Below are 15,689 nucleotides of genomic sequence, written 5' to 3'. Positions count from 1 at the left end.
GTAAAAAGCTGTATTTTGCTTTAGAAAATCACAAACCCCCCTCCTTCCCCCCCCCCACCCACCACCTCACCTCGTCTACACTTCCAGCCGTACCTGCTATTCTCCCTATTCTCTGTCAGGGCAGGAGCAGAGATCCAATTTAGATCTTCTCCTTGGCTTTCTGTGCGCTAAAAAGCAAGTGTGTTCCCCCTATCTGGCCCGATTGAGGGAACCAGCAGACGAGGTTTGTTGCCTTGTTTTGATGCCGTTTTATCAGGAGGCTACAGTGGTGCATTACGACCCATACAGCGGTGGCATCACATCATTAAAGTTGGCCCCAGTGGGACGTTTCGAACTTACAACGAGATATATGCTGCTGCCAAATGGAGCTTAAGGTCCCAGCATCAGGCTAAATGATTACTCCTGCTTTTATATTTTTGTAGATACCAGCGCTACATGTGACTGGACTTATCATTAAATTACCACGGCTATAATCTCTGAAATGATGAGATTCACTTTCATATGATGAGTGATAAGATGGTTACGGTCAAAGGCCTGAACAGTGGGGATTTTTTTTTAAATTAAAAGAAGTACAACGGATGTAAACCAGGCCTTTCCCATTGCTGCAGAGTAGACTGGTGCTCAAGAGTTTTACTTATTGGCCTAATCACATTCAGCCAAGTCTCTTAGATTGGAATTTGCTTTATTGTTCACATTCTGTACTGCGCAGCAAGGCCAAATGGCATTAGCTATTAGCGACACACTTTGAAAAGCAGCAAAGATCTGTAAACCAATTAACTGGCTCCAAAAGAAAGTAATGAGTGACTATGTGTAAGCGGCTTGGCTTTTGTTTTACTAATGAAGTCTCTATTCATTCACAAATGAGCTGGAGGTGGACCGTATTGCGACGCGGCGGGTCATAAGCTCAGTTCAGTGTTAGACAAACATTTGTTTTATTAGAAATTCACAGTAACATATTGCGGGCCATGTGCTGAGTTTTATCAAGTGTCTGCGCTCACATTTTAAAAGCAAAACCTTTCGATCCCCTCTATAAAAAGTGCCTTTTGTCATATTTTTTAATTAGCCAAGCTTTTAAAATCAAGGTTGATGAAATGCTTATTTTCTTGTTTAACTTAAATTGACAAAATGTTTTTCTCTCATAGTAATATTATCTGCAGTGCCGATAACTTTATAAGATAATATTTTGAAATCATCCCAAAAAGGTGTCTCACAAGCTCGACCATCCCTTTGGGAACCCCTGCTCTAGTGAGCCATCTAAAACAGGATTTGCATATGGCACATCTACAAGAAAGAAATTAGAAAAACTTTAAACGATGAAAGAAGTAAACTCAGGGGTAAAACTTGTTTCTGAAAAACAGAACAAAGATAATTGTCTCTTCTTTGGGCAAAACAGTAACAGTGTATGTGAGGTCACTGTGGTAATTACTGAAGCCAACTGAACCAAACCTGTGGCCGGTCCAGATAAGTCACATGTGGGGAGACCCAGGGAGACGGAGCGTGACACGATGAGAGAGAGAGAGAGGCAGAGGGAGGAAGAGATAGAGTTTAGGAAAAGGAAGAGGGGGTTGAGTCTCTAAAACAATGCAGTCTGGTGGGAAATGCTATTAACCTGCCGCCAAGGGGGGCCACTGAATGCATCTCTTCACAGAGGCACCTCAGCCAAAAACGCAGCCTGAAACAGATGCTAATTGAATTTTCAAAGAGGTTGTTTTGGCTGTGCCTTGATGCGGCTGGAGTACATAAATCATGTCGCTGGACCACAAGTGTGCGATTTTGTGGTTGTATTTTAAGGAAAGTCTCCTAATTTTGTCTTAGGTTGGAATTACTTGTGAAACAATAAACAGCCATGGCATTTTGGGGCTTTTATTAACACTTGTACTAAGAGGCCTTCAGCAAGGTCCATATCAAGTTTAGATAGTGAGGGGGGAGGGTTTAGGAGGAGCTAGTATCTTAATGTTGTCATTTTTTTTTAGCAGATGCTGAGGTAGAAGCTTGAATTACATATTACTTATTTAGACAAGGATTCATTTGTCCCAGTACCAAATTTGCAGTTGAAAACTAATATATATATATATATATATATATATATATATATATATATACAGATCAGTGGTTTGCTATAGAATCCAAAGAGCCACATTTTGCAGACGATACTGAGTTCTTAACTCTATAGAGCAGCAATCAATTTAATCCATTCCCATTTTGTATCCGTACCGAAACAGAACTAAATTAAGGGCTGGAGAACTGAACTGGCGAGAACAAGAACGCATTCAGAACCCAAGAATGTCGGTAGGGGCCCCTCTGGGTCTGAGTAAAAAAAGTTTTTTAAAGGTTAAAATTAAGTATTTACTCCCCCCTACATGTTCCAGTCATGTCCTTAATGTGTAGAATAAGCCCAGACGTATTCACCACAACTGCCTCTAAAATCCTGCACTGTCACTCAAAAAGGTGTTAATTCGGGTCTGAATTGCCGTCATGCACGAGCTTAATATAGAAAGTGCTGTTACACGTATGACCTGAGGTGGCAGTAGTGAGTATAAAATGGCCAACTTGCATATGACTCACTAATGCAGCAGCAGGAGGGGGATAAATAGCACTAGCCCCTGTTGGTGGAGAGGTGGGATACTTGCAGCACCAAAGTCATTAGGAAGACTCTGTATATACAGTATAAGAGTTCAATGCAAGTTTATAAATAATGGGTCCCTTGACTGCTGGGGGCCCCAAGCAGCTGCCTGCCTCAACTAATGGCAAGCTACGCCTCTGCTCACAATCACAACACAGAAAACACAATATCCCAGTGTCTTAAGGAAGCTGAAACTGTTTCCCTCTGTCTCGTGTTTGCTGAACAAATACATGAATTGCACTTTCGCCGTGACTAAAGAGTTTTCTTCACACTTCATGATTTTGAAAAGCAAATGGAGAGAGGACGTTTTTGCTGAGTTTTCTTTGAGACTATTGTTGTGTAAATGGCTCCTTAGATTTAAGTGGAGACTGTCTCCGGATTTGACCGGGACCAAAGCTCGTCCAACAGGACTAAACCAAGACTTGTAATGCTTTGTTTCCACGGTCGGACCTTGCATTCACTCTGCTTTCGAACATTTCCTAGCATGTCGGATAAGGTACTATTTTCAGACCGTATTCCCCCCTGGGCCAAAGCGAGTGAGTTAAAACTTGACTATTCCAAGTCCTCGACTACTTCTCCACTGGACCTACTTTATATTTACCGCTGAATTTCTCCATCTTTCTGCTCTGAATATGAGATGCTTCCGCTAGAAAAATGAGCCCTCGAACGATCAAGACGCTCGAAGCAACACGCAGACGTTTGAGGGAAAATTAGACTTGTCGGACGAGTCTTGCAGCCGCCTCCAGTGCAGAAATTAAATCTTGCCAGTCATTTTTCATTCGCAGTATATCCACTGTTTGCTTCTATAGACGCTCTTATTTGTTGGTTATCGCTGGTAGAGCTTAGATTCCTGTTACCGATCGAAGAGGATACGTGTTGCCCGAGGCACCAACGGACCAGCAGACTGCAGCAAACTGTCTCCATCTCGCCTGGTCAAAATAATGGTCTCATCTTGCCTTCAACTGAGAGACAGAGGAGAAAAGCTATCCGAGTGTGATATTACATAAACTAAGGCCGTGCTGGAGATGTTGCCAGAGTTTGAACACACATTTCATAGATGTGATTTTGAAAATTGAAAGAAATGATCCTTACAGTATTCTTGCCTTGTCTAGTTATCAAGACATCGATCACGCAAAGCAGTAACTGGTGATAATGTTTCAGTGCCCCAAGGAGTGAGATTGGCTCCCAGCGCAATCAAATAGAAACATAAAATGCCAATTCTTTCCTGTTTTGTGTATTTAATTAGCTGACTTTCAAAGTGGTTGTCTCACTTCGATTCCTGGTGTGTTTTTTGTGTGTTTTTCAGAATATTTTGACGAGACAGCATAAGGCTTTTGGCCAATTATCACAAGTTTATTTGCATCTGTCAGTTTCTTACATTTCAGCTTATTATAGGAAAAGCACATTTAATTAGGTGATTCATTGCCTGCCATCTGTTTTCAGTGTTAAAAAGCCCACAGTGTATTAAGATATCGTCTCTATTTGAGATTTCCAAACATCTCTGGTAAGAGATTTAATGTGTTCACCCCCATCTGAACCGAGCACACTCTCTCCAGTTTAGATTTACCCATAACCTTAAAGCTTAAAGAAGAACTAAATAACTTGTTTACATTAATAAATCCTTTTCGTTGTCCCTCTGGGGGTAATGCAAGTGTTAATGGGATGATTGGGGGGTCTTTCATCTCCCGCTGGTGTCTCTGGCCAGAAAACTACAATTTCAACTTTTCTGCCATCGGGTTGGCGCCACCAATAATGGAATCACGAAGAAGAGAACGGGCCAAGCTAGCTGTGGGCTAGCGCCACTTAAACGGTATTTACGAAAAAAATTGATCTCCATTGTGTAATTGGATGTACCATATCCGTCTCTCCCTTTGTCTTTTCTGTCAGCGCAGTATTTACTCTCACGGACAATTAATGAGTAAAAAACCGTGACATGCTATGACACCTGCAGTGGCCTCTAGGCGCATGAGTTACTTAGTACTGCTTTAAAAAAAAGCATCAAAATAGCAACAAAAACAAGGCGAAAACACGACAAAATGCAATGAAAAAGGCATTGAAAAAGCAAAAAAAAAAAAAAAACGTACAAAAAAGCCACAATGACGGTGACAATGTGAGAACAAAGTTACAATCATTAGAAGAGGAGAGGCAGAGTGTTCGCTGGATCACCATAGTAGGAGAGTAGTTACTAAAAGATAGCAAAAAAGTTACAATCACTTCTGTAGGTCTTAGATTTTGAATGAGGCATTATGCTGTTGCTCTCCAGTTGAGAAGCTTGTAGTAATACTGGGGTAATACCACACTGGAAAAAATGCACTCGGTTCAGGCTAATGGTTAAGTAAGTACATAACATGCAATAAACCAATGGAGATTATACTGTAAAATCAAGCATTAGGGCACTACACTGTGTGAGATGCAGTTGCCAGTAGTGACCCGGCAGCTAACAGAGTTGTTCCACGCCCCTTTTCTCTACTTTAAGAATATTTTTTCACAAATATTTGTCTATGGATGGTGTTTGCTACTACATCGCTAAAATTGCGCATTTCTCTGGTAACTTTCCATTCAAAACATTCCATCCCAAATTCAATCATTGCAAAACACTGTTGTCCATAATGAATCAATTACAACTTTGTCAGACATAACTATTTTATTTATTTCCAAACATGCAGAAGTGGCACTTTCACACCACTTTTTTCATGAATAGTGTGAATCTCTCTCTTGCTGCATTCAAGACATTAGTCTAACACGGCTTACACAACACTTAAAGCAACACTCTTAGTCTTGTTTAGTTTTCCTCTCACACCTGCAGAGTTTCTCATGAATAAATCTTATATTTTTCCCCCCCAGTAAACAACAGTCACTTCCTCCTCAATCTTTTAAAGACGTTGTGTAATGGCCGCCTGCTACAAGCTGCCAATCTTCTCCAGCGCCGACCTGTTTGTTTATGCCAATAATTATTTCACTTGTATAATTAAATGGTATTAAGTTGTCATTTTAATTTCAATACATCAGGTAAGACTCCGGCGCATGTGGAAAATGTAGCAAGATGGATGCAACTAGAGAAAGCAATTAAAGTTGTTCTCAAGTATGGACTAAGGTTACATTTATTGAAAAAGACTGCTCCTGTTGGGACAAACCTATATGAATTTGTGCACATCATGAGGCAACAGGAAGAATGTGGGAACCTAAAGACCCAGGTCCCAGGTCTTGTTAATATAACTGTCCCACTGTTACTTGTCTGGGACCATGGCCTTTGTGATGATTATTCTCGTTTTATTGTGAAGAATTCTTGCACTTTTTAACCTGTTGCTACCGTCCCCCTGATCAGAGGGCGAGGGCGAGGGCGAGGGCGAGGGCGAGGGCGAGGGCGAGGGCTAGGGCTAGGGTTAGGTTTGGGGCTAGGGCTAGGGCTAGGGTTAGGTTTGGGGCTAGGGCTAGGGTTAGGTTTGGGGCTAGGGCTAGGGTTAGGTTTGGGGTGATCATCATGGTTAGGACCAGCAAATGTAATGTAAGTTGTGTTTCACTCACAAAGATATTTTTAGAAACTAGATGGTCTTGGCTTTTAGATGAGTTATCACATTGGCATATAGGCTGTATGCTCTCCAGTCAACATGCTTTGAGATTTAGATATGCATAATTGCTAACCCTAACCCTAAGGTGGCAGGTAACAGGACAAACATGACATCCAAAGACATCCAAAAGGGCTGCTGCACAATTTAAAAAATATATATTTTTGTGTTAAGATTTGCGCTTTGTGTTTTAAAATAAAGATTCTGTTCTGAAGATTAGGCCTTGTGATTTAATATGGAAACCAATTTTGTGTTTTGTTTTCAGAAGACACAATATTACTGCAATAACTACAGCCTTTATGACTTTCTAACTGCAACCATAAAAATCTAGGGTAGTTTGTGATGATGCAGCCCTACTTCCACTGCATACTTCTGTGTTTGTCTGTCCAATTTACTTTGTGATGTTATTACTGACATAGCGCTGCAATGAATGTCTTTGCTGGATTTTCAACTATGCTTGGTCCAGAGTATTTCACAAACCCAACTGTTCAGCGTCTTTAGAGGAGAAAACCATTGTTGTCCTGCTGTGGATTTTTCAGAACCAACTAGAAAAGTAGAGTGGCCATTAAAGATGGTCTCTCGCTTCTTGCTGCCGCACAAAAGCGCAGTCATGGTTAAGTCCTGTCGTGTTCCTCTTAACACCGCCCTTGACCTTGACATAGATCCTTTGGGCTGTACAGTGTCTCTCTCTGCTCCACATACTCATGATGGATTAAACCTGGCCAGAAATGAGGACAAATATGGGAGATATGAGCGCAAACCAAAGAAAGAAAAAGATGAAGAATTTTGAAAATGGAGAGTCTAAACTTGATATGCAAAATTTGAAGAGAGGCCTTTTCATGTCCCTGCGATTTAGTCTCTATACTTTTCTTTTGTGTGTTGCATCTGTCCTTTGCACACATTCTTCTCCAACTATAGTGGGCTCTGCAGAATTCCAACATGGCTGCCTGTCGCTTTCGCCTCGCTCATGCATAAAACCTGTGCATCTGGAAGCGTAAAACACTTATTTGCGCAGATGTAAACAAACAGCCCTCTCCCCTTGTGTAGAAATGAGCCGAGAACACACGGGTTTTGACACACACCCCCGCAGGCGCCGGGTCTCTGTGCCACGTCCCAAGCCGCCTCCCCGACAGCGCCGCATCCCGCTATATGAAAGGTAAGCCTGGGAGAGACACAGAGGCGCTGAATAAATGCCTAAAATGGGTCAAAGCCTGAATATCATTAGTACCTACCTCCTACCTCCTCCTCACGTGAGCACTTACTGTGAGGGAAAAACGGTGATGAATGTGTGGAGCTTGGAGGCAGCTATTTTAGTGCTAGACTCAAGGGGCCATAATCTGAACTCCCAGGAAACAATAAAACATGAGGGACCGAAGGGACTGAAGGATTTGACTGGACTGGTAACTTGTTAACTTATTAGCAAGTTGACATTCGTGAACAAAAACCTTTGTGCTAACAGTTTATGCGTTTAACATAATTATTCACGCTAAAAGTGTTTCGTGACCTCCCCCTGAACTCTTTGCCGGACCGGCGCTGTGAGAACTAGACCAACTGGTATGGGGTTAGTTTTGTTCATGGAGCGGGGAGAAGTCAAATCTGTGCCATGGCCCACTTTCTTTCTGCTCCAGTGGGACCTCAGAGGAACACTCCACTCTGCTCCAAGACCGTCCACTTACCGCTGGCCTCGGTCTAGTTGCAGTGGTCACAGCTGGCATTAACATCACACAGAGGTTGGGACTTTAGGGTCAAAATGTTTAACTAGAGTCATATTGTTCTGAGGTTTCTAATTGGGGACTGTGCAGCTGTTGGTCTGAGTACACTTGTTTGGGGTTATTGAACAATGGGGATGACCCTGGAGGGTAATAGATTTAATAGTTATAGTCATGGCAACAGCCTTAACCACTCGAGCACCGGCTGCACTGAGAAAAAGTATTAGCATTTGAGTGGAGACTGGAATAAGAAATGCTGAATAACAATTGCATGCATTTCAGATCATGTTGCCTAGCAGATTTTACAAATTCTTAAAGAGTTCTTCGTCGGCAACATTATATCTTCTGGTATCTTCTCATGCTTGGTTGTAGTGACTGTGTTGCTGTCTTCCCCACAAGCTACAGATGCTGTTTATCACCATTATTGAGATCGAAGGAACAATGCCATATTAGGGCCGCACTATTAATCATGAACAGAAATTGTGAAACTGTAATATAGTCTTTGGTTGCACAATGTTCATCTCCATCAACAGAAAAAATTCCCTACGGGGACAATAAAGTATACAAAACAAAACATACACAAAAACAAACTGTATGTGATTTATTTTGATCTCCTTCACTTTCACAGTTCATATTTTAGTATTTCTGTGAGTGGAATCTTGATTTTAAATTGCAATTGGCTTTTTTCACCAAAATGGTGCAGCATTCAAGCATATACTGTATTTTCCGGACTATAAGTTGCACTTTTTATTTATAGTTTGGTGCGACTTATATATCAATATATATAATTTCACATGTTTCTTATTTTCATACTGACAGCCGCTAGAGGACGCTCTAGGCATGTGTACCAGTATCTGCTACTCCTGTACCACTGAGAAAAAAAAAGGAAAAAAAAGGTCATCAAGCAGCAGAAAGAAAGTGTGGAGTGAGTGAGAACTTGTGAGGGACTGGCGAAAAGCGGAGGTTACGCTTACCACAATGAAGAAAACAAAAATGCTAATTGTGAGCTAAAAGCTACATGGCCACAGCTGGAGGAACGAGTTTGTAAATGTGTGCTTGAACAACATGCTTCCGGGGGAGGCTTGTCAACGGTGCAGTTGCCTCTGTGCCCAGGTAGTTTCCAAGGCTGGTGCGACTTATACTCCGGAGCGACTTATATATGTTTTTTTCTTCTTCATTATGCATTATTTGGCTGGCGTGACATATACTCTGGAGCGACTTATAATCCTGAAAATACGGTAATAGTAAACTGCATGTTAAGTAAAAGACTCATGTGTTATCATTATACTATTTTGTGTCAGTTGTAAGCTCTGTTCTGTATTCAGAAGTAGCGAGAAGTGTCGTGAATATAGTGGTGCCTATCGTTGAAAGTTCTCTAAAACAGTTGCTGGTTCTTCTGTGTGAAATGATGATGGCCCACGCCTTGAATGTGTTTGGAGAGATCAGATCTGATGACACATTCAGGCCACACTGTGGGAGCCTGGCCCGACGAGGGCAGCTCTAAAGCCGGGCCAGCGCGGCTTCAGAAGTGCTCCTCATGTTTTACTTAAGGAGGAAGTGTCAGGACTGTGTGTGTGTGTGAGACCAAGCCATGGCCCACTTTCCCCTGAATCTCAAATGTATCGGGACGGTGAGAGCGAGCGATATGAAGCTATCAGTATGCTGCGGTGGCGGTGCTGTCCGTATCCCTATCTAGCGATGTTCGGGGAGACATGAATTTTGCAGGAGGACACTGTTTACAGGTTGCACATCCGCACATATGGATGAGAGCTGATAAACACACAGCATTGGTATTACATAAGGTGTTGCAGCCACTTGATATCCCGTCGCAGGCCGGGCGGTGTTGTCATGAATTGGGCACTGTGGGGATTTTGAAAAAGGGATCCAATTTGTGCCCACAGATCAGTATTTGCAGAGGTTTTTTTTTTTTCTTTTTTCATTCTGCTGCTGACACAAACGAAAGCAGCACCAGCAAAGCCCTAGTTATCCACGCTTTGAAAATGGCATGTGTTCTCTCCGATACAGCTGATATCTGATGTTTTTTTGTTTACTTTTCTGTCTCTTGCAGTCCATCCCAAAGCCCATCGCCCTAGAGCCCTGCTTTGGAAACAAGGCGGCCGTGCTGTCTATATTTGTGCGGTTACCCAGAGGAACCGGCGGCATTCCTCCTCCAGGACAGTCAGGTAAGGAGTGATTATTGGACTAAATCAAGAATCTGAAGAGCGTAAGCAATACTGTATAGGGGAACATTTTTCTTAAATACTGTGCATTTTTGTAAGGCATTGCAAATTAAATACCAACCTAGTCCTGAGGAAGAAGCTGTTTTTTTGATTGATTGGACCAATATACTGAATTTTTAGGTGATGGAGAGTGAGTGTTTCTGTCTAATAGGTCTGTGAAAATCTGAAACTGAAAATGTAGCAACTTTCCGAATCAGCTCCGCCTCTTCTGTCAGAACAATTTAAACATAGAATCAGACTGCAGCACAGGCACCTCTCAAGAGTCTCATTGTATCAGAAAAACTGTTTGATAGTTTTGCTCCGTCTGTCTTGTCCTTATCTCCCATTAGTATTCTCACCATCTCCCCGCACCTTTCCCTCATTGAAGATTTCTGTCATTTTTCCACTCCGTCTGCTCCATACCTTTTTATTTCTCTTCGCAGACAGTGTTAGCATTGAGTATTCAAACCATTACTCCTCTCATGCCCGGCTCTGTCACTTGCTGTTTTAAATTCCCATTCATCTCTCATCTTATACCCTTATGTTTCTTTCCAAAGCAGTCATGACGGAGCACCGGTCTCGTCTCAAACTTTTAAGATTTGTCTTTTCAAAATCCACATGGAGTCCGCGTCTGGTGTTTTATATGCCCCCCACAGTCACAGTGCAGGACCATGAGGACGCCTCGGGCCTATTAATTACCACAATTCTTTGGACAAAACAGAACTTATTCATTTGTCTGCGACTTCACTCTAGGGCTTGTGTGCTCCTGGAGTCCGGCATTTACATATCTTTTCGAGACAGGACACAAATAAACTTTTAGCTTTTTCACTTTTTGTCATTTGGCTGCTTTCTCACTAACAAGGACCGGAGACAATGCCACAACAGGAGGTGGATTAGAAGTATTTATTATATTCTGCAGCATTTAGATGATGATGTAATGCTAGAGTATCACTATGCTGCATATGTTTGTGTAAAAGTGCATGAATGGTGCAAAAGCCCATGAGCACCCACTATAAACATCATTTTCATTGTCAGAGTACGCCCCAAACCTGTTGATATTTATATTCAGACCACATATAATCACAGCGAGTTGAAGACGCTCTGAGCAGCTGCTATAGTCAATTTGAGACGTAAACCCAGTTGTTTCCCCTGAGGTCCCTGTTTTGCCGTGGGCCATGTTTCCTGATTGGGCTAAACGCGTCCATCATTGGCAATAAATGGAGTATATTGGAATTTCACGCCTCACAGAGTATTAATAAATGTTAATGAAGTGTGGCAGAAGTTAATGATTGGCTTTTCTGCGCGCGTATGATCCCAGCACCTGCCTGTGTGGAGCGGCGGATGTAGCGTCCTCGAAATGAGCTCTTTCCTTGTTATAATGTCGGCAGTTTATGGTTTAAATTCGGCTCTTAAAGTCACTATGGAAAAATGGAGTTAATATCATGCTATAGTGGCGCTCGGTTATGTTTGACTTCTTATTTATACGAGCTAATCTTTTTCTGTTCTTGTGTTGTTAAACGTTTGAAATATCATCATCATCTCTATTCCAAGTTTTATGTTTCATGTTGCATGTTTGACAATGGCAATAAATTCCATTCTGATTGTGAATCAAAACAGGTACTTTGTCAAAGTGAAAATTAGCTGTTAATCTCCCACATAATAAATATCAGAAAAGTGAAGTAATGAGCTGAAGTCTGCAGGGAAATGTGCTGCACTGAGGCACGTCAATAATTGTCGTTAATTAATTGACGAACATACAAAATCACTCCAAAGAGGGAAAAGAAAAATAGTAAAATTATACCTTGTATTAATGGGATTATGGGATAATCGGCTAATTAGTTTAGTTTAGATACTGCTGTTAAAAGTTTTCATTTGAAAGTATTAATTAAAAAAATTGTTTTAAGTTTATTTTGTTCATAATTGACAATAAACAAAAGATCGCTGAAAACACTGTATTATGCATTCTGATACACAATACTCACCGAATGATATTTAGATGGTCATACTGAGGCTGTTGCTGTCACGATATAGTATCTGAAGAATATCAAAGTATAGGAAATAATAATAATAATAGTAACAATAACAATAATGATGATGATGATGCATTGGTTTTATATAGTTTTATATTAATGGACATTCTTTATATTGCATTATTAATATAGGGCGGCACAGTAGTACAGCGGTTAGCACTCGTGCTTCACAGCTAGAAGGTCCGGGTTCGATTCCCACCAGGACGGGGCCTTTCTGTGTGGAGTTTGCATGTTCTCTGCGTAGGTTTCCTCCGGGTAATTCGGTTTCACCTACCACTAAAAACATGTACAAGAGGTGAACCCTCCAGCAAGGTGATTTTGACCACCAGCCTGGCTGCACATCATGGAGATGGATCCCCGAGTGCCGGCCCATGCTGGCAGCTCCCTGCTCCTACAGGTCGCCCCATTGAGGATGGGTCAAATGCAGAGAATGAATTTCCCTACGGGGATGAATAAAGTGTACCTTATTCATTCACTGCATACTTGGTGGTGGTAAGAGAGGCAGCCAGTGTATGCCATCAGCCACCCCGACCACCAACCACTCACTTGCTCAAATGTAGTGATTTCCACAACATGCTTGGATTAATGCAGATTTTGTTGTGCTGCTGTGATGGGATTTTGCTCGAATCAGTCAATATGTTTTTAAGTTAAGGTAAGGTTAAGGTATTTTTTCGAAAACATGATTAAAAAGAAAAGTTCAAGAGTGATGAGGACCTCGAAGGTCGTTATTGTAAGTCAGCATTTCCCAAAGTAATCTCCTGCGAATATGTAATACATACTTTAACAGCAGCCCTTAATTATATATTTTTTGTAGCAATAATATCATAAATTGCCGCCATTTCATTTCAGCTTTTTTTTGTTTTTTTATTTATCAGTAAGTTTTATGTAACACAAGTAGCAAAAAGCCAATGTGTAATGCTCATTTTGTTGGGTTGTTGTTTTGAGACCATGAGGGAGAAAGTTAGTGTCTTTGTGTATTGAATTAGGGAACAGCGTGTGAATGTCTCTGACTGCCTTTGTCTCTGTGCCCAGGCCTGGCGGTGGCGAGCGCGCTGGTCGACGTCTCTCAGCAGATGTGCGTGGGCTACAAGGAGAAGTCTGGAGGCCTGAGGAACCGCAAGCAGCAACCCTCCGCTCAACCCGCGACCTGCATCTGACCACGCCCCCCCTCCCCGTCGCTACGGAAACACCCCCCACCCCCTCTCGCCGCGAACAAAAAAACGATCACCAGACTCTAACGGAAGCCCCGCCCTCCCCTTAAGCGCCACAACGCCTCGGCCCGTCGGTGCAGTGCATGCTGGGACACTGGAGTCGGAACTGTTTTCGGGACTGAGGCGTGCGTTGTTTTTTTGAAGGGAAATCTGCGCTCCCTTTGTAATGGACACTAGAGGGGCAGCGTGGGGCAGAAGGGAGGCATGTGTCCTCCGTAAAAAAACAAAAAATGAAAACACTGACATTTTACATTTGTCCGACGCCGCCTCGTGGAGCCGCGGCGTTCACGGCTTGCTGCTAGAAAAAAAAAAAATCCTCATCTCATAGTTTTTAAAAAAAACGGACTTTGTGATTTTTATTTTGACCTAAATTATTGTTGTTTTTGTATCGTTTTGTTTTTAAAAGGCAGGTATAACTGATTATGTCAAGCTGCACAGAGGGAGTTCCACAGTGACGGCTAACTCCTGAAGCGGATTTCACATTTCTCCTTTGATACTTTGGCAAATTAATTCAATGGATTCACAAGTTTCTTTCAAACTATAGATGTTTTTTTTATTTTCAATTAGGGCTGCATTTAGAGAAAAACACTTCTATTCCAATAACTGTCTTGAATAATGCTATAACAATATTTTACTAAATCATTTCAACACAGTATGCTCCATTAATTCAAAACAAGGCTTTGAGATCAAATTTGTTCCCAAGTTGTTTTGATTTAGACTAAAAGTGTCATTGGAAATAAAAATGTAGAAAGAGCTTCCAGAGCTGGTCCTCCACTGTTGCGCTCTGTTGCCTCCCCTGGCTAACTCAGCCCCATTTGTCGCCTATTGTGGCCCGCTGTCATGTTGGCTCGGCGCACTGAGGGCCGGTGTCACTGCAGGCGTGTACAGTTTGGCCTCCGCGCGGACAAGCTAACAGTCTTCCTTTAATGAGGTTCACTGTAAGAGGCCATATCCCATCTGAACACACTGACATTTCTAATAGGCCTTTCTGTGTCTGTCCCCTCTCTTTCTCTCCGCTCTCACCATCTGGTCGGTGGCCGTTTCTGCTGCGTTTTTTGGCCAAGCAACATCCCCCGCTGTCTGCTGCTGCTGCTGCTGCTGGATTTTGGCCAGTGGTGTTGTATTCTCTCCAGACGATTAGTGCTCAGGTGAGGACAAAGGAGACTCGATGGGTTTACAAGACACAAGGGAAATGGTTGTAGTGATGTTTGAAACAGGGCTCAAATTACTTTTTAAAAAAAAGTAAAGAAACGCCACTTACCAAGCTTAAAGGGATATTTCAGGATTTAGTTATCCGGTGTGTTGTTGATTTCAGGACATTTTTTTTATTTTTATTCATGCATATTTGAAGAGTTTAGTGGTGCTATGGGTGAGTGCTAGGCTAGTGCATGTCTATGGTAACTAGTAGCCTGCATTAAAAACAGTCTGACCCAAGCACAGTGCACCTGAGGCAAATCACTTATAACATCAGACTACCGATATAAATGTCTGTGTTGACTGAATAATTTATGAAATATCCCTATTTTGCATTTAAAAGAACTTATATTTGAGTAGCATCAGCTTCCTGGTTGTAAGCTACGCAGCGGCGTGAGTGATCTACGAGGTTACCGGATCTACAGTAGTTTGTTTACCTGCGGCCGGCGTTACTACACGTGGAATTCACAAAGGAGCTTTCTACAAATCAGATATGGGAACGTTTGGAGGACTACCCAATGATTTTGACGAGGTTTTTAATGCAGGCTACTAGTTACCATATACATGTGCTAGCCTAGCACTAGCCTAGCACCACTAAACTCTTCAAATATAAGGACTGCATGAATTAAAAAGAAAAACAAATGTCCAGAAATCAACAACACTCTGGATAATAGGAAATGAGGCCCTATGTTAAAAATCCTGAAATATCCCTTTTTTTATGAATAGCAGCCTCCTCAATATCAGTGGTTCACTTGATGAACCACCCAACCTTCCTTGAAAAGTGCTTTGAGTTATTTGTGTCATCCAGAAATAAAAGAAAGCGCTATAATAAATTAAGATTCCCTTCCCCCCTCCCAACATTGCTAATCCATGCAGGAATGAAACCAGCGACCAAATGCAGATGTGCAACTCCTCTTCGGCATTTTTACTGCCTACTACATTCGCTACAAATCTTTCCACTTTTTTTGTCCAATTAGATTACCGTATGCATAGCTCACCTTCTAATTCTATTGCAGTGCTGTATAATGACTGTCCCTTTGACAGCACGCCGGCTCCTCCTCATGTGACCAAGTGTCGATAGAGAAACCCAATTGACTCGAGTGATTACTTAGACGTGTGCGAGCCGCCCCGTTGAGT

General features: G+C 42.0%; 1 protein-coding gene across 1 annotated transcript in view; it reads left to right on the top strand.

The window, feature by feature from the left end:
• The window catches only part of atrn (attractin), a 141,499-nt gene extending 127,609 nt beyond the window's left edge, over positions 1-13,890 (top strand). Inside the window, exons 28-29 of the mRNA XM_079573306.1 lie at positions 9,967-10,081; positions 13,180-13,890. Of these exons, the coding sequence (XP_079429432.1) occupies positions 9,967-10,081; positions 13,180-13,304 (240 nt within the window). The 3' untranslated portion in view covers positions 13,305-13,890. The remainder of the gene's footprint in view (positions 1-9,966; positions 10,082-13,179) is intronic.
• The last annotated feature ends 1,799 nt before the right edge of the window (positions 13,891-15,689 follow it).

This window comes from Gobius niger, assembly GCF_951799975.1.
Source record: "Gobius niger genome assembly, chromosome: 16".
Classification (NCBI taxonomy): Eukaryota; Metazoa; Chordata; class Actinopteri; order Gobiiformes; family Gobiidae; genus Gobius; species Gobius niger.
Note: the sequence above shows the minus strand (reverse complement) of the source record. Positions and strands in the feature narration are given on the sequence as shown.